This window comes from Staurois parvus, unplaced genomic scaffold (genome assembly GCF_062004578.1).
Source record: "Staurois parvus isolate SC_StPar_1 unplaced genomic scaffold, SC_StPar_1.0 ptg000145l, whole genome shotgun sequence".
Lineage (NCBI taxonomy): Eukaryota > Metazoa > Chordata > Amphibia > Anura > Ranidae > Staurois > Staurois parvus.
Window position 1 is genome coordinate 12,231,422 of NW_028317941.1, and position 20,931 is coordinate 12,252,352.

At 37.3% G+C, this 20,931-nt stretch overlaps 1 protein-coding gene across 1 annotated transcript in view; it reads right to left on the reverse strand.

Annotated features, from left to right (window-relative positions):
- Nucleotides 1–20,931, reverse strand: part of IL1RAPL1 (interleukin 1 receptor accessory protein like 1) — a 1,773,934-nt gene that overhangs the window by 1,419,427 nt on the left and 333,576 nt on the right. The window contains exon 2 of the mRNA XM_089673890.1: nucleotides 15,108–15,212. Within this exon, the coding sequence (XP_089530016.1) occupies nucleotides 15,108–15,189 (82 nt within the window). The 5' untranslated portion in view covers nucleotides 15,190–15,212. The remainder of the gene's footprint in view (nucleotides 1–15,107; nucleotides 15,213–20,931) is intronic.

Below are 20,931 nucleotides of genomic sequence, written 5' to 3' on the forward strand. Positions count from 1 at the left end.
AGCCACATACAGGCATATGTAAGCCTTATAATATATATAGTATTATATAAATGTGTTCATAGACATAGTAGCATTGTTTGTTGTGCAGGTATGATCTAACAGTTCTTTAGTACCTTGACAGCCTGTGTTGCTAAATTCATTAATGGAAGAGTAGACAATATGGATTTGGGGCAGGTTTTCCTTGTTTGCAATATGTCCCCCAAAAGTGGTAAAATAGATCTTGCCAATATAACTGTAAAAGTGTTACCTGTTTCGTTGATCAAATGAGATTACTAGCATAGACCCAACTTCAACAAAATCAGAAATGGCCTGAAGAACTATGTATATCTTTCCTATGTTATATACAAGGATTTTGTAGATTTCAAGAGCCCTGTTATATCAACTGAAAATCACAATAATAACCCATAATGGGAAAATAACAAGAACTTCAAAAAATGAAAGTCTTGTTACAGAGACATGGGAATATGGAATATTTTGCTTGTTGGAAAATCAATAAAAGAGTACAAACAAGCTATGAAGCAGAGTTTTGATGGTAGGATCCTTACAAAAACAATATAAGATTATAAAAGTATTTATTTTAGTGGAGCCATTCTTTTGATTGTACATTAAATCACATGATGAAACAATTCATATGACAAAGACTCAGCTTTTTACCACAATTCTGGGTCATCCAATGAAGAATGCCATAGTCATTGTCAGGAATAACAGCAATGAATGTTCAAGGGTATTTCAGACTCCCAACATAAACGTATATAACCATGGAAACAAACTATGAGAAAAGTAGTTAGTTCAATTACTATGGAAACAGAGCTAAAGTAAACAGAGGTTTGTCGTTATTTCTCAAGATATACCAAGCATAAATTAAAATATTACATAACAACAATGTTACATTTGTAATATCTTGGTATGTTTTATTATAAATCTGCATTTTTAACATATAGTAGCATGTTTTTTGTTCTAAATGCAAATGTCATATTTAAAACTGCCACTGAAAGGTGTGTTTTATTTTAATTTCCTATTGCAATTTTATTTGTTCAGCCTTGAATAGTCTGTATGGCTTTATGTTGTAAGAATTTCTAAAAACAACCTTTTATTGGTAAGACTATGTCATTATTCTGGACTGAGATCTCATAGGATGCTGTGGTTATACATGCCCAGTCGTGGTTTAACTATTATTGGCTTAGTAAGTACTTTTACTCTTTATATGTCAGCAACTGATTGATATATGTGACATAAAACCTCTTTATGTATGACTACTATCTTCTCTTTATTGGGTCCTAGTTAGCTTCGTTTGGCTATACTTCTTTAATCTGAGAAATATCAAGGACAATATATTGACATGGCCAAGAGGTATAAACTTTGTATGTGTGGTAAAAGAAAGTATACAGCGTCCAAATGCTTTTTCACAAGATTTCTGATATTTACTTTTACATTACCCTGATTTAGTTCCTCTGCCTGAATATATACCCAGTATGAGGGGAAGAAGTATAGGCATATTATGTCATACTTTCAAAGCTTAAGGCTACTTTCACACTGATCCACCGCAAAAACACAGCATAGTGATTTTTACTGCACTTTTTTTACTCTTTCTTAACACATCTGATGACAACAGTCCCCATAGCAGGGACATTATATTGGGTCCACCAGGCATGGAACCTTGGTGGACAAGAAAGGAAAGGAAGTGAGCATGCACTGTACCAGAGAAGGCCACATACCTTTTAACTTCACAAGGAACATTTCAAGTACCCTCACCCAAATGTTGAAGGACAAGAGCCTCTTCCCCACCCTCTAATTCTCCAAAAAGGAAGTGGGAGTAACAGGGAGGGCATGGAAATTACTACAGGGATACATTAGTACCCCTTACCTATTCTCACAAAGAGTTAAAAATAAACACACATTAAAAAGACCTTTAACTACAGGAAAATACACACACATATTTACCTGCTTTTAAAATAAAATGTTATGACTACCCCCAGAAGTAACTCAATGTTAATCATGGTGCCCATGGCCTGTTGCTCGTCAATGGGTACATGCTACACTCCCATGGCTAAATGACAGAATCCCTGGCTCCCAGTAAAGAAATACTGGGTGATGTTATTGCCCAGTTTATGTATGTTTTCTTTCTTTGTGGGAATGGGAAACAGGTAGTAACTTACTCCTGTACTCATTCCCCAGGAAGGGTTGAATATACGATCACCCGCTTTTTATAAAAGGGGCTTTCAGATACCAACTTAAGTCCCCATATTACTCCAGCTCTTATCTGGAGCACTGGAGGTAGGGAAGAGGCCATTGTACTATAACATGGGGAAGAGGCCCCTGTATAACAGGAAGGATGGCTTTGCTGCCACCTTTGTAAGGAACCCAGCAATGTTGAAAGATATGTGGCCTGCTCAGATCCAGGAAGGGGAGCCACACACTTGTTGCCCATAGCTTTTTTTTCATGACAGTAGATAGCCTATTAGTTCTCAAAATGGAATAAACTTAATAGCAAGATTCACCTCTCTTTGACTTTAATGGGGTTTGTTGATAGTTTAAGATTTTGAAGACTTCACTTTGGGTTTTGGTTAACTCTCTGTTAATTTAACCAGGGCAGATTTTCTCATTCCTAATGACCAACTGGGAAGCTCAGAAGGCTAGAGACTTTTATAGGAAGTTTTACAACATAGTTGAGCACTGTATGCAATAGAGTTTTATTTGTAATGTTGTTTCTAATGCACTAAAATGGTTGCTATTATCTTAATAATGACAAGAAATGTTAAGACTTGAATATAATTTCAGCTTCCTATAGCTCTGGATCTTCTGATTGTTTCCACATTCAAGTTTCTTTTATTTATTTTTTTTTTATCATAGGCTTAGATTTAAATTGCCTTTGATTTTGAAAGGTTTGCTTTAATAGATGTCCTAGGATGGCACTGGAAAATGAATAATGTGTATTATGGAAGATAAGTCTCCAGTATTTGATAAATCATGTTTTCTATCTCATTCGTAAACATCATAACAGTTTATCAAGCTTTTTTAGTAAGCAACTTACTATGTAAAAGAGTCCATAGCAACCAAATGTCAGCTATAAATCATTCTAAGCCTCTTGACAACAAACTACTGTTGGATGCTTTGTTTACCCACTTGCCCTCTGGAAGATTTACCCCTCCCCCACCTTCCTGACCAGTCCATTTTTTGCAATACAGTTCTGCGTTACTTTAACTACTTGCCAACTGCCAACTACTTGCCAGATAGCCGAATGATGGCTACACTGCGGCCGGCCAGTTCTGGGAGGGCGCGCACCTGGCGATCTCCATGATCGCTGTGTCCTACGGACACAGCTGATCACGTGATGTGGTAAAAGGCCAATCACAGCAGCCTTTTACCACGTGATCAGCCGTGTCCAATGACACGCTGATCTCCGGGAAATGCAATTGCCAGTTCTCAGCTGCACTTTCCTCATGCTGTCAGAGCGTGAGGAAAGTACTGCTGAGAACCGGCATTGGTGAGAGCAGGGATCGGCTCCGATCATCAGGGCACTAATGATCAGTGCCCTGATGATTGGTGCCCAGCAGTGCCACCCACCAGTTCTGCCCACCTGTGCCCAGCAGTGTGCCCACCTGTGCCCAGCAGTGCACCCCCTGTGCCCAGCAGTGCCACCCAGCAGTGCCACACACCTGTGGTCAGAAGTGCCACCTACATGTGCCCACCAGTGCCACCCACCAGTGCCCATCAGTGCAGCCCAGCAGTGCTGCCAGTCAGTGCCCAGCGCTTGTGCCACTCAGTGCCCAGCAGTTGCGCCAAACAATGCCTAGCAGTGCCGCCAGTCACTGCACAGCAGTGATGCCAGTCAGTGCCACCTATCAGTGCTGTCTATCAGTGCTACCTATCAGTGCCGCCTATCCGTGCCACCTCATTAGTGCTGCCTATCAGTGCCACCTATCAGTGCTGCCTATAAGTGCCCATCAGTGCTGCCTATCAGTGCCCATCAGTGCCACCTATTAGTGCCCATCAGTGCTGCCTCATCAACGCACATCAGTGAAGGAGAAAAATTACCTGTTTGAAAAATTTTATGATAGAGACAAAGAAACTTTTTTTTTACAAATTTTTTGCAATTTGTTTGTTTATAGCACAAAAAGTAAAGTGCCCAGTGGCAATCAAATACCACCAAAAGAAAGCTCTATTTGTGAGAAAAAAATGATAAAAATTTCATATGGGTACAATCTTGCATGACAGCGCAATTGTCAATCAAAGTGCAACAGCGCTGAAAGCTGAAAATTGGCCTGGTAAAGAAGGGGGTATAAGTGCTCGGTAGGCAAGTGGTTAACTGACAATTGCGCAGCCATGCAATTCTGTACATAAATGAAGTTTTGTCTTTTTTTTCCCACAAATAGGGCTTTCTTTCCATGGTGTTTGATCACCTCTGCATTTTTTTTATTTTTTGTGCTATAAACAAAAAAGTCTGACAATTTTGAAAAAAAAAACCACAATATTTTTGACGTTTTGCTATAAAACATATCCAACAAAAATTACAAAAAATTTAAATATCTTCATAAATTTAGACCACAATGTATTCTGCTATGTGTCTTTGCAAAAAAAATTGCTATACGTGTATATTAATTGTTTATGCGAAAGTTATAGCGTCTGCAAATGGCAGTATATGTACTGGAATGTTTATTTATTTTGTTAGGGAGTGTTTTTATTGTGTACTATGTGTTGTTTTACTAAGGAGACCTGCTGCTTTCTATCGCTCTGCTGTACAGAGAGAGAAAGGAACACAACCATGCTGATGGGAGAGAGACCTGTTTTGTTTACACACAGATCTCTCTCCTTTTAGGTTCGCTGACAATCATCAAGTCTCGGCCAAGAATCACTGGCCAGGACGCAGTGATTGACATCCTCAGGAGCCAATAGCAGTGAGGGTAGGGTGAAGCACCTGCGCTCCTTTCCCGGAAATGCAAAATTACATGACTGCCATGTAGCAGTACATTTACTATGGGGCAGCAGGCAAGCGGTTAACATGCAAGCATCATGTTATTTGAAATGCCTTACAAAAAAAAATAGATGTTTTTATTTATCACGTGTGCTAAATTACTACACCAAATTATTTATTGTTGAATATATTTCTATGTAAATAACATGATAAATACATTTTAGATAATAAGGCATTAAAACATCAGAAAATGTTATTGATATTCATTTTTAAATATTTTAAAGTTTCATTAGGTAAGGTTAGGTAAGAATAATTTATTATTACACTGCATTATACGGTATATGGCAAAAATGTGTATTTTTAGAAGTATAAAATGTGGGCTGTTGTAATTTCCAATGACCTTTATCTGACTTCTAATAGTGCAATAGTGGAGAAATGAATTTACACCTTTTGGGATACAAATTGGAGCAGAAGTGAGCACTCCACGTTATCAAAATAGTAAATGTTATGTCCAGCTAAAAACACAACTTACTTGAAGTACTTGTAACAAGAGTAAATGAGAAGCAGACAGTAAGATAATTTTAAAGTGGAATCCAGTCAAATTGTAACTAATCCTAAACCTATTTTCACCGCCATTCTGAGACTATTTTCTGTACCCTGTAAAAGAAAAGATGTTGATACTGGCACTCCTTCAAGGAGGCCTGTTGAGGTCCCCTTGCCGACACTTGTAAAATGCAAGGGGGGAGGGATATGGCTGAGTCACAGCAGGCAAAGGGGGGTGGGGAAAGCATGGGCACTCTGTGACACTTACCTATTCTGAAGCTGCTCCCATTTGGTCCCATGATTGGGTCCCAGACCGCTTTCATTGTAGAGGAGTGACAGATGACAGATGCCCCATAGTAAGCCAAAGGGTGACTTCATCATCCAGGGTCTGCATCTGTTGTCACGGCCTCTTCTCTACACTGAAGCTGTGGCTTGAACTCGATAATGTAAGCTGACCGGAACGTCTTCAGAATAGGTAAATATAGACATCTTTTCTTTTACAGGGTAGATAGAATAGTCATAGAATGAGGGTGGGAGTAGGTGTAGGCTTAGTTAGAATCTGACTGGAATTCCAATGTAATGTAATACTTGAAGCAAATTCATATATTGTACATACTTCTTGAATGCTGAGATCTCAGATAGTGCAGTGAGTATATAAAATCAAAAAGACTGCCAGGCTGGGGAGACCTTAGTATCCATTGCACATGGTCCAACAACTATTCATAAATGCAGCTATGGCAGCAGTTTCACCACTGGCTAAAAAGCAGCATGTCAGTGGCAACCTGCAGTTGTATTTGCGTTCACAGGAATGCTTGAGGTGATTCACAGGAACAGATGACTGAGCCACTTTTAGTCATAAAGTAGGAAACAAATAATGTAATTAGGAAGAGTTCTGGGTCTCACACTCACTTCTGGTGTATGCTATCCTCTTCCTAATGTCAAATTAACAAACATTTATGAACACTACATGCTTATTCAATAACCATTCTGTTTGTTTTTATTGGACATTCATATTTTCAGGATTTTGGTACAGCCCTTAAGGGAAAAACTAGAATGCATATACAAATCTATATTTGTGAACATCTCCATTAAAATGCGTCACTGCAAATCAGTGGTTCTGATGGGTAACATTTGCTATTGTCATTGCAATTTAATAAAATTAGCAATTTAGCACACACAATATTTAGTATTAAGTACATATAAAGGTACAGTTAGATTTTTATATCAGTTTAAAGGTCAGTGCATTATTGCTACCAGTTACCAGCATTAGTTATTGCGATCTCATAAGCCATTTGTTGGCTAACATTTTAGCTTACTGAGAAAAGCTTTGTGTTTGTTACTAGGTCCATCAAAATTAACTTTCAGTTCAAACATGCCTTGGTAAATTGAAGCCTTACAAAGTACTTGGGTGCAGCATCATAAACTTACTAAATATGCAAATTAAAACTACAAATACCATTTTTGCTCATCCCCCAACTCCTAATAATAGTCTTAGAACAAAAGCACCTTCAACTGGAGATAGGGATGACTGAAAACTATTCTATACTGTAGAAGATTAAAAGAAAAAATACTTACATTTTACTTAAACCTCATGAAACATTGTAACAAACTACATAAAGAGACACAGAGCACAATGCGCAAAATCTAAAATCATTTAAAAAGTCCTTCCCAAATGGTCAGGCATGCCCTTGTATTTGTTATCCTACAGAATAGCAGAATAGGCCAGCCAAAGCGGGATTTTATGATAGATGACAAACATGTTCCTTCAACAGCGCTTGTTTCTCGGACCGGTGTGGGGGGTATAGGTCAACTAGCACAAACCACAGGGAGCATGCACAGTCACTACCCACCAGGGCAGTGTCACACCAGATGTGCCAGCAACATAGCATAGTGGATCAGGGCACAGAGGCACCACCTGCAGCCTTAACCACACCTTAAAAGGACCAGCATTAGCAGCACTCTTCTAGCAGTCGAGTGCAAATGGGTGTCATCACTTCCATACTTTGAGTTACCCACCTCAATTGCTAATGTGTTCAGGATGTATGGGCCCTCTCCAACTCCTACATATACTGTACACTATATTGCCGAAAGAATTAGGATGCCTGCCTTTTATATGCACATGAACTTTAATGGCATCCCAGTCTTAGTCCATAGGGTTCATTATTGAGTTGGCCCACCCTTTGCAGCTATAACAGCTTCAACTCTTCTGGGAAGGCTGTCCACAAGGTTTAGGAGTGTGTCTTTAGGAATGTTTGACTATTCTTCCAGAAACGCATTGGTGAACTCAGGTATTGATGTCAGACGAGAAGGCCTGGCTCACAGTATCCACTCTAATTCATCCCAAAGGTGTTCTATCGGATTGAGGTCAGGACAGTCAAGTTCCTCCACGCCAAACTCACTCACCAATGTCTTTATGGACCTTGCTTTGCGCAGTGTTGTGAAGCCATGTTGGAACAGGAAGGGGCATCCCTAAACTGTTCCCACAATGTTGGGAGCATGAAATTGTCCAAAATGTCTTGGTATGCTGACGCCTTAAGAGTTTCCTTCACTGGAACTAAGGGGCCAAGCTCAACCCCTGAAATACAAACCCACATCATAATCCCCTCTCCACCAAACTTTACACTTGGCACAATGCAGTCAGGAAAGTACAGTTCTCCTGGCAACTACCAAACCCAGACACGTCCATCGGATTGCCAGACAGAGAAGTGTGATTCATCCCTCTCCAGAGAACAGATCTCCACTAGTCTTAAGTCCAGTGGTGTTGTGCTTTACACCACTGCATCTGACACTTTGCATTGCACTTGGTGATGTAAGGCTTGTTTGCAGCTGCTTGGCCAACGGAAACTGATTCATTGAAGCTCTCTATGCACTGTTGTTGTGCTAATTTGAAGGCCACATGAAGTTTGGAGGTCTTTAGCTATTGACTCTGCAGAAAGTTGGCAACTTCTGTGCACTTCAGTATGCGCTGACCCCACTCTGTCATTTTATGTGGCCTACCATTTTGTGGCTAAGTTGCTGTTGTTCCCAGTTGCTTCCACTTTATTATAATACCACTAAAAGTTGACTGCGGAATATTTAGTATCAAGGAAATGTCATGGATTGACTTATTGCAGAGGCGGCAACCTATCATGGTACCATGCTTGAATTCACTGAGCTCCTGATAGCGACCCATTCGTTCAAAAATGTTTGTAGAAGCAGCCTGCATGCCTAGGTGCTTGATTTTATACACCTGTGGTCATTGAGGTGATTGGAACACCTGAATCCAATTATGTGGAGGGGTGTCCCAATACTTTTGGCAAAATAGTGTATGTCAGACCATTGGCCCATTGGCTGTAAGATAGCTGGATTAGAAGCAGCATCCAATGTATGGTCAGGGATCACGCTGGGCCATTACACCCTAATCCATTTCCTTCTCATCAAGGACTTTCTCAGAAAGAAAGTGGCCAGTATCTAACTCTCCAGTATCACTTCCAAGTATATTCCCTCCTCCACAAAATTACCAGTCAAGTTGCATTTGAGTCTGTGCAGGTATTCAGCCCACAAGCAAAATCCAGAGATCCTGGAGGGGCCTTCCACATTTAGTCCAAAGCAGACAACAATGCACACACATCCAAAAATGTCATTTTCATAAATTAGGAGGATCTAAAGGTTATGTTATGGCAGATGGAGTTCTATCATAGAAAGCACACACACCAATACTAAAAATAGCATTGGTGTGTTTTAGAGAAATTCTCCATTAAAACCAATTTGTACAAGCAATTATTTGTCAAAGTGGGGTGGGATAAGGAGGACAGCAAAATCCCAAGTACACATCAAAAAATCTCTGAAGAGCAAACCACCTGCTTAATGTTACCTGTACAGATTTTCATCTGTAGGCAGATAATGTACCATATAATTTAGTCCTATGTATTAAACCACCATAAAGATACTACCAACTGAGGTAAGACTTCTCTCTTCACAATTAAAGCTGGAGTGGCATTCTCCATTACCCGCTGAAACCAGGACAGCTATAAAATGTTATCATATTTATTGATACAAGTATACTGTATTTATGTTGGTCACACAAAGAGAGACAAAAATACTGATATAAAGACTCTGCAATTACCATAGGAAAAGAAAAAACAAGGGAAGATTTCACACCATTTTTGAAAATACCCAATATTACTTGTTTCCAAGAAAACAACCAACGTTCAAATAAACATTGGATCTCTAAGCTGATGGATTCATCTGCATTCTCTCTGTAATAATACCATGTTCCATTTGCCACCTTTCCTATTTCAGTGGACCCGGTCAAGAAGACCGGGTCAACCTTAGTCCCTCCACCTTTCCTTTATGTTCATATCCCCTATGGAAACAGGGGATGAGCAATTCCATGAGCTTATATTATGTAGATGGTCAGAAATCCTGTCTTTTAATGTTCTGCGGTTCTCACAAAAAAAAGCCAGAGTTTTGTAATTAGCAAAATGGTTACTCTTAATCTCATATCTCTTAACTTCATAACCTCATATCCCAAAGGAATATTATTAGACATGTCTGACAGGACAAATCTAAAAAAGGGAATTTCTGACATTTAAAGGTCCCCTTATATTTGCAGCACATTTCTTTTTTCATCACTCTAGCTTTCCACACAAATTTGTGGATGGCCAGTGATGACAGTTTGTAATCATTAATTTTCCTCCAATATTCCCCAATGTTTCTGGACAATCTACATAATAATATCATGCTGATTACAATACATCCCAATGGTCTTCACTACATCCTATTGCACTTTATAATTCCTATTTTGATTTGTTGACTATATTCAACTTTTTTATAGGCTTTACATAGAATTATGTCTTTATATCCCTGATGCTTCAATCTAAATCATAGTTTTTCCTCCTCAAAATCCTCATTTTGGCTACAGTTCCTACATGTTCTCACAAATTTCTCACAGGTGATACTCTATAATAGGTATCTAGGGTGACCACCAGCCTCCAGAATTGTGTTACCTGTTGTGTACAGCCTGCTATTATCATATTTTCCTATTGCCAAATCCAGGAAAGGATTTGTCACTGACTTCAAAAGTAGATTTAGGATTTTACAAATTTACATTTAACTCATGTATAAACATTTTCAGGAAATCTTTATATCATTATTTTTGTCTCTCTTTGTGTGACCATACATATATTTGTATCAATAAACACAATGGAGTTTTATAAGTGTCTCATTTTTATTTAAGCTATTTCAGTTATAATATTGATTAGAGATGTCTTACCACAGGTGATATTAATACATAGGACTAACGTTTATGGTACTGTATCTGCATATAGCTGCATCTGTGTACAAGTAACACTGGACAGAAGGTTTTCTGTTTGGAATTTGGGATCTTTGTTTGGGATATTTAATGAGATATGTATTTGGGATTTTGCTGTCCTCCTTTCCCCATATAACCAGGATACATGGAAACATAGTTACCTGTACGCATTGATTTAACTGGAAAACGTTTCTAAATGTAAATTTTATTTTGAGCATTGGTGTGTGCTTTCTATGATAGGACATAACTCCCAGTGTCACTCCATATCCGTTATACCCCCTGATTTATGAAAAGTACCTTTTTAGATGTTTATACATTGTTGTCTGCTTGGTCTAAAAGTTGAATACCCCTCTAGATCTCTGATTTTTGCTTTTGGCCAGAATACCTGCACAGACGCAGATACAACTTGATTGGTAATTTTGTGGAGGAGGGAATATACTTGGAAGTGATACTGGAGATTTAGATACTGGCCACTTTCTTTCTGAGAAAGTCCTTGATGAGAAGGAAATGCATTAGGGTGTAGTGGCCCAGAGTGATCCCCAACCATACATTGGGTGATCCCCCTGATCCAGCTAGTATACAGCCAATGGTCTGACATATATGCAGGGACTGAGGAGGATCCTTACATCCTGAACGCATTGCCGATTAAGGTGTGTAAGTGATGGCATCCATTTGCACTAGACTGCTAGACGAGTGCTGTTAATGCTGGTCCAGTTAAGGTGCGGTTAAGGCTGAAGGTAGTGCCTCTGTGCCCTGATCCAGTGTGCTATGTTGCTGGCACATCTCGTGTGTCACTGCCCTGGTGGGTAGTGAGTGTGCCTGATTTCTGTGGTTTGTGTAGATTAACTTATACCCCCCACACTGGTCTAAGACAACAAACCTCAGGAAGGTCCTGCTGTGCTTGTTATCTTATAGAGTACACTTTGCACACCTGGTTTCCTTGTGGCTTGGCATTGAGTTGATATGCATTGAACCCTTGTTTAACCTCTGTCTGGTCTATCCTGTGGGATAATACAAATACAGGAGCCTGCCTGGCCATTTGGGAATTACTTTTTTTAAATTGGTTTTAGACTTTGTGTGTTGTAACTATTTGTTCTTCTAATCTTTTGCCGTATTGAATAGTTTTTGTTCAGGCCAATCTCCAATTGAAGGTGATTTTGTTCTAATACTTAAAAGGAAGCCTTGCCATTTCATCAGAAAAATATGCTCAAAACTCGTACTCTTGTTGCTATGCCTGTTTGGAATTTGATCTGAATACATATGGAGTTGCATATTAAACGTGCCAGATGCTGACAAGCATTGAGAAGTGGCAACCTGGAGCACTGTTGGGTAGTGGTAGTAAACTAAATGAAATGGCACAGGTACTGGGCAGTTTCTACAAATCCCAGATACTGTATTTTGTTAAATATATAACATGGGGTAATTGCTCGTGACAGATTGTTTAGTCAACTGTTCATGAAAACATAAAAAGTGTTCATACTGTTTCTTCAATTATTTTGAAAAGAAATACAATAAAATCCACATCCTACCTCTTTTTTAAATTTCTGAACTCACATACATTTATCAGCTGTCAATGAAAAAAATAGCTACATCCCAAAATATGATATTCCAGACATCTGCTCTAAAGACCATAGAAACCAATCTACTGAATTATGACATTCTGGTATAGAAAATGTGAAATTTAAGATAAGAGAAGTACAGCTTTTGTGCAGTTGCACAACTTTGAAATTTTATTTAAACAATGAATAACCATTGAATTGTTTGTGTTAGATGCTCACTGCAAATAAAAAAAAGTTTGTTTTAATAACACTAGACAGCAAAAACATTGATCATTGTACACGTTTTGGTGTACCTTATAGATTTTTGGCTGTTAATCATAAAGATAAAATATAAATTAACCTATCATGTACAGTTATATAGAAATCTTGTGTTTTTGTGAGTCGCTATTTACATTTTGCAATACCCATTGGCTGCTACACATGAAAGAAACACTCAGAAAAATGGAACTGTCATTTAAGCATATCCAGTACACCAATTACAACTGGAATATCTGATATATCATTATGGATGAGCGGTTCAAAGGTCTGTAAATGGGACCAGAGAAAATCACCTGGAAAACATTCAAGAACGCCGAGTCAATTGAAGAGCACCAAACTACAGTACATGCAGCTGGTTGGAAAATGTCTTGCAGTATACAAGACCATGAAGAGTAACATGTCACAAAAGATTATTTTCTGAATTCCCCCTTTTCCCTGAAAATCTAGGTGCAGTGAAGAACATGGTAAAGATTTCAGCAGGACATTGCTACAAAGGAAAAACTGTATGAGGTCTTGAAGATATGATAACCAATTTTTTGGCAAGTGAAAGCATTTTACATTATTTTACATTTTTATCCCCTAAACTTAAAAGGTTAAGTGAGATTTCTACCCGTTATATTTAGCTTTAATGTGATTAGTGGTGCTATCCGTTGAAGTTACTCCTTTTAGAACACCACAGCACAAAATATGGTGTTGTGGCAGCCTTTTATTCCTCATTATGTGTCCATCTGTGTGAACTAGGTTTTAAAAACATATTGTTAGCTTCAGCAAAAGTTTGCATTCCCAGTCTGGAAAACTGAAGTGTCCTTGTTGAGCCTTCTGTAAGACCTTCCACTGTAGGTCATTAAACAATGACACTAACTTCCAGAGTAATCTATTGTAAAAAGGTCCATGAAGGTCCAAGAACTTCACTTTGTAAAGTAATATCTCTAAGACTGAATTCACTCGTCCCATCTGGTCAATGGTATTAACACATGTCCATTGACACAGGTTGCATTAAAGCAGTCTATTCAAATTAATGAACTATCAATGCACCAGAAAGAACAGAAAATTGACATGCACAATTTTTTGGAAAGACAGCACACCATAACACATGGTAGTGCATTACCATGCATAGTTTGTTTGCTGCAACACAGGTGCAATAGAGTGCCATTCAGAACTAACTGTACCACAGTGCACCAAGATACATATTGCGCATGAGTAGGAATCCAGCCTAAGTGCTACCAAAGCATTGTTGAGCTCTTATACTGAATACAATAGATAGTTCTGACAGTGAAGAGCAGAGAGTGAAAAATATTAGTACCATTATACATTAAAACTCTGAAGAAAAGAATTTGCTGTTTGGCCACTCTCTAAAGTAGAATGATTTAAATACTTAAACCATAAATGATGATTTAGACTTGTTATAAAGCAATGAAATAGTAAATAGGCAACCACTTAGCTTGTAAAATATTATCTGCACTGCCTAAATAAATACAAAAATCCATTTTCTCTTACACATAAAGCTACTTCAAATGAAAATTAAATTGCATATAGAATGGTTAAATAATATGTTTATCAAATACAACTTCTAGACTGTGGCTCTTAGTATAACATAATCAGCCCAATTCCAGTCAAACTTTTTTTTTAGTTTGGATAGAGTGGGGAAGGGTTAGCACCCCTGTCTACTTTTTAATTCTTTGGAGTCCCCATTTGAGAGATTTTTCTTTACTTTCTGGCCATTTGATGGGTTTCAGATAGATTAGGTACAGATATCTTTACAGATATCTTTAAAAACACATTTTCTAGTGGCATTGAGAAGGTTTAGAACGTCTGTTAGGATATTACTTATAAAACTAGGAATGGGGCACTACACCTGAAATACAAAGCAAAGTTTAAAGCTTTACTCCATATAAACTGTTTGGTCCTGTATATGAAGCAAATGATTTTCAGGAGTCAGAGAGTGTACCATTTTATAGTACTACTGCCAAAACCTGCTTCTATGGAGTATATCTGCGCACAATGCAATATTTGTTATATTTACCATGAAAATCCGAACTATACTTTCATAATTATACCATAAATCCTGACCCCCAAAACACGGTGGATACATTTGAAGACCCAATGCTCATTTGATTTTCCTGGATTTAAATAGCTGAATTGTGGAGCCTTCACTGTACATGACCTGTTTTATTTCTGTCTCTCTCATTAAGTAGAATTTTCCTCAACTCCTATACAGTTGATAGGTGCCTTACAGAATAAGAAGTAAGAGGAATCTACCAATTGGAGACACATACAGCAATTAAAACTTTACATACATTCTAAGCCCTCCTGATTCAATTCAAAACTGAAAAAAAAAATGGCCGGACTTGGGCTTTAATTATAAAAAACACACTGGTACAATAGTTGAAGTTCTGCAAAGTAATAATAAATAAAATAAAACCACTCCGCACAACCAAGAAAATGCCTACACGCCAAGTCACAAAGCAGACGATCCTCTGAACTTTCACTTCCACTAAAAAGCAAGCCACCAGCAACCAAATAGTAGAACCAATGCACTTACCAGAACCTCTCTTTGTAACAACCTTCAAGCTCTGTGTCAGGGTAGCATAAAACAAGATCAAATGTGGAATAGGAGCTTTCATCTTGCAACTCTAAAATCCGAATTCTAAAATTAAAAGAAAAACATAATTAGTTTTTTTATTGCTTACAATCAGTGGATACAGTATATAAAAACACATTCAGGCAAGACAAGATTTTAAAAGATAAGTTCACCTTTCATAACATGTGACATGTTACACCCATATTCAGGGTGTAACATGTTATGAATGGACCAGCCCACACTCCTCCCCGGTCCTTGTTGTGACAGCAAGAGGGGCATCTTCAACCCCCCCGCTAGCTGTCACAATTTGTAAAAAAGCATCCGCGCGGGGCTCATTCCATAGTATTCTGGCTTGTAGTTCTCAATGAACTACTATGGTGCTGTGGAGCGCTGCGGTAGTTCATTGAGTCTTCCTGTCAGTAAGTGTCTATCTACTCATACGGGATGTACAAGCACACAGATACACTGACAGATCTGCAGAAGACCTGCATGGCACCAGCAATCTGATGATCGCTGGTGCAATGCTTTAGAAGCTCAAGAAACAAAAAATAATAAATGCACATTTTTTTTACCCGCAAAAAGGTGAACTTATCCTTTAAATAAAAGAAGGGTTAGAACCTCTGTCAAATTTTAATTGCTATCTATGTCTCTGCTCAGGGGATTATTGCTACCTTTCTATCCTGTTAACAATTATTATAGTTATATCCTATTAATGAAACCTTAACTTTCTATAATAAAATGTTTTCTTAGTATATACTTCTTACAGTGCACATATCTGGCATCCTTATGTTGCCATGAATGGACCCAGATGCTAAGATGCTGAAGTTATAGCAGGAGTGGAGATGTTACACCATCAAGTTTCCACCCAATGGCTGAAAAGAGAAGCTGCCAAACATGTTCTGTAGAAGATGGCAGCCATTATGGATAGAAGGTGTGGACCTCATATCACTGGAGGTGAGCACACTAGAGATTTAAGTGTAATTCCACCTAAAAATTAAAATTTGACCATTATTGATATGTCACATAACTTAAACTTTGATATTATGCATTTTGCGACTAGATTCTAGATCAGAAACAATAGTCTAAGCTAGACAATCATCAGTATCTTGTTCTCTACCGAAAATAGTCTGCCTGTTGAGCTGAATTTGGCAGCTCACAGGCACTTCCATAAACAATTGTCAGTCTCTGTGTAAGAAATCCAGCATAGCTCTGAGTAGCACCACCCTGTCTCACAGAGCCCTGACTTAGTCCTGCCTAACACTGCCCCATCCCTGCTGACCATGTGCACCATGCAGCGCCTTCTTTCTTCCTAGACTAGATTAGCCTAGTCTAGCTATTTCGCATTTACTTATGATGATCCTAAGGCTGCAGGGGACATGCCCAGCAGATGCAATGAACAAGTAAACCCCTGAAGGCTTCAATTAATGTGACAGCTGGGTTTTTACCTAAAAAAGGTATTGAAATGCATATTTTAAAAATGTTAACTACGCTGATGTTATGCTATTGTTGATAATGATTACTAAGCAGTGATTTAACAGGAAGCCTATCATTCCACTTTACGTATATCAAGTGTGTCATGACATGCAAGTATGCTGTGCACATTATGGTGATAGCTTCAAAATCAACAGCAGATTTAATTTTGATTTATGGATTGATGCTGTCCTCTAACCTGATGCCCTAGCTACTGGCAACTGCCATTGTAGTAAATACAGCTCAGTATAGCTTACTTACACTTATTAATAGGTCAAAGAATCTTTAATTAAATGTGTGCCACAGGTTCATAAAATGAATAATTTGCAAAGAGCTAGGCTTTTCTTAAGATTTTTGAGGACAATAAAAATGCATAATTCTAAATTTATACCTATAAATTGTGATAATATTTTAGAATTGCCACATTTCCCTGACATGCTGCCTCCTTTTCAGATTATATAATTTATCTTTTATTCAAATCTTGAAAAATAAAAGAAGATGGAAAGATAAAAAATGAGAGCAGAATAGCTTTATGTGGTATAATATATAAAAATTAAACTTGATATATGAGCCTGGGGCAATCGTGAACTCTCTGACAATGTTAAAACAGCATGTGAAAGTAACTTGTGTCTCATTTGGGGACAGTGAATGAAACAGTTTACTTTCATCTTTGTAAAATACATCAACAGGAATGGGATTCCAATTTCCTCCCAATGGTATAAATGGGGAAACATCTCAGAATAGGAGAGAGAGCATAGAAAAGAAGAAATTACAATCGGTTCAATATGTGAAGAGATCTGAAGGCATATTAAACTAAGAGTGGTTATTACGAAATATCAAGAAAAATGAGGTCATCTGAAATTTGACATTCCATAATACACCATATGTTACAGTTACTTGCCACTCAAAGTTATAAATATGATAATATTTCTATGGCCTCCAAGAAATGGCTTCCTTTCTCAAGCAGGTAATTCAATAAATATAAATTACAGTACCTCCACAAATCAAATTTTTCATCACAGATGATTTATATCAAGATTTCAGAGTTTTACCCCACCAATTTCAGCTTATACTTGAAGAAGGAGGCCTTGACTAAAGCTAGTGTCAATTCAGCATGACTGAAGGTATGAAACACTACAGGCTGTGTTTAAACAATATATCAACCAATGCTGAAATTTCTATATATGCACGAAAAAAAGGACAAGATCTGGAATAAGCCCTTAGGTAAACATGCAATGTGTTTCACAGTTTTGATCATCTTACAGAAAATAGCTGTAGCTCAATATAAATTGCAGATTAATATTTTTTATAATTTTTCCTAGCACTGTGCAGCTTAACTTGAGCAGTAAATTAGGTGATAAAGAATATAAGACATGCTTTATATTTAATGAACTCCTAGGTGTAGCAGTCTGAACTGTAGACTGAACATTTTTTCTGATAAGTCAGAAAATCTAACTGACTAACAAACTAACTTCAACTCCACAGGAAAGAGCATGTGTTAAAATAAATAAATTATATGATTTGTAAAGATTAGTCATATGGGCTTATTCAGAAAAGCAGCACAAAGGGTAAAGGTGATGTGCAAAGTGCCGTTCTAACCAAAGAGAAATAATCTTTAAATTGAGTTGAGTAAATTGAAACATTGCATGCTACTGCAGTAAAAAAAAGAGTAAACAGAGCTGATAACTTCATGGGTTGACCTGGATTTTTCATTATTTTTTTAGTCTTTAAAAGACAGGAATGAAGTATTTGAAATCCGGGAACTCTTGGACTGACATTGAGTATATCAATTTGGGTGCTGCATTTACAACTGAAGGAGACCAGAGGGTAGATGTGAGTGGCAGGTATTCCCCTGGGTTTATTTGTGTTATGTGATGAAATCTTTATAGTGAAGAATGGATGCATCTGAGGTGACATATAGTTGATAATGAAGTAAAGCTTAATGTTCTATCATATGATATTCCTTTTATCCTAAAGAAACCCGTGAGTGTGTCAGTTTGAACAGATTTAAGGAAGGGATGGGATGGGGACATTACAATCTTAAGCAGCCAGGAACTAAAACCCTGCTAACAACACAAGCTACAAGTAAGCAAGAGGTCATAAGTTAGAGACAGTGATGGAACCTGATGGATCTAATCTATGTGCAGAAGCATCACCCTTGTTCACAAATACAGTGTCTCTAAAAGAAAACCAGTAAAGAAAAAACTGCAGGTAATTCTGAAATTCCTAGTAATTACAATGTAGTAAGATGATTGGTTTAAGAAATGTATGTCAACTCAATGTGTACTATACAGATTAGGTAATTATTATACAGTCTATGTAATTTTCATAACCCTGGTGAAAGGAAGCCTTCAGAATGACTCAAACGCGTAAATAAAAAAATATTCTCTTTAATCCTTACAACTGACTTGCCACTTACCTTCCTGCAGGCTAAGTTTAATAGCTTTCGGGGTCAGCCTCAACCTAGCTAATGTTGCCCTATGTTCACTGTTGAGAGCATTCTATATGTACATTACATAAAATATGATATGTTGTATAAAAGAGATTATGAATCTTTAAAATTTGAGAGGAAACAATCACTAGCTTTCTGCAATTTATGGGCAGCTGATCTGAAAGTTTTATTTTTTATTAAGTTATTTAACAAGACGCATTTGCAATAAAAAAGGGAATAACACTTCTAAGCTTGCATGTATTTCTGGCTGATAAAACAACATTTTCCCCAAACTGAATTCTATTGTTTAATGCCTTATAAACTGTAGAAAATAGTAAGCATTTTGGAATGGAAATTTGCTGTGTTTGTACAGTTCAGCTACATTCATGATTCACCGACTGACAAAGCTTTGTAAAATTAATGAGATAACACAATCGTACTCAGAATATTTGAACGTCTAAGCATTATTCCATAGAGCTGAAACACATGCTTAGGGTTTCACATAGCAGCAACTGCAAACAAAAGTGCCAATAAATCATGTTAATTGCATTTCTAAAACAAATGATATGGGTGTCCGAGTTTGTGCGCTCATAATATAGAAAGAGTGTTTGTTTTGTTCCTTCAAACAATTAGGGGCATTTCCTATAAACTGTGAAGCCAATGATCTGACCGCTTCAAATGAAATTAATTAAGGGACTGCTGTGGTAATCTGAAATATGTACTGTGGACATTTTTTCTGGTTATCAATAATGTAGCTCAGAAATATAATTAAACCATGCTAATATAATAAACTGTGGTAAATAAATCATTAGTCAATGTAATTTTCAGTGATTCTTACCATATATTTTTTAATCTGTTTGTTTTTTGGCTTGAAAGGGTAGTTTTTTAGATCTGTGAAAATTAATTCAATAGCAGTTCTACAAAACAAATATACATGCTTAAAGGAAACTTGTCATGATACAAACATGATGGCTGCCATTGCTTGGAATAGTATTGGAGTGAGACAGCTATAATTTTCAGAAGAAATTCAAAAACATTTGAATACTGTCTATGAGATAATACTTTTGTATTTACACTAACATCCAAATTTTCAGTACAAGCTTTCAGGATGTACCCTCTTCTTCAAGATCCAAGTAATACTAATACACAAAATGTTAGCAGAATGTTAAGTAAAACAATACCTGAGCAAAAAAAAAAAAAAAAAGAACAAAAAAAAACACGTACACAGCAATGGTAAATGAAATTAGTGAGATACAGTAGTCTGTGAGATAAGAAAAGGTGAGGTCTATAGACTGGGAGGGGAATTAATAGGAACAGAGGTGGTCTTAAAACTGTTGGATAGTGGTTTAAAACCAATATCCTCATTTAGTCCATTTACTTTTGTGTAGAATAGAATTAGCATTCTTAGTTCAAATGTTTTATCTAAGTTCCCTTTAACAACTGCAACATTCATGTCTTCCATAGTGTGGTCTGGCTGTTAAAAATAATGCCCCACAGGTGTACAGAAATCATCTTACTAATGCTCTTTAATGGTGTGTCTCTGCAAATTCATTCTTGTTTGTAATTTCTGTCCTGTTTCGCCAGCATAAGATGCTTTGTAGCATTTTTTGCACTGGATAAAATATGCGTACACAACATTAATGGAGGTACAGTTGTATGATCCTCTGATATTCAAAGTCCCTTTTATGTTTGTGACACTCTTGAATATATTGATTTGGCTGCACAGTTTACAATGTTTTTATTGCAAAGCTTGGTTCCTTTATTTGTGACTTGATAATTAGAATAAAGTTTCCTGCTGATTAGATTATGTGTGAGCTTAGGTGGTTTGCCTGAAAGCCAGCATTAAGGTTGTTGAAATATTTCTTTCAGTGTTTCATCCTCTGT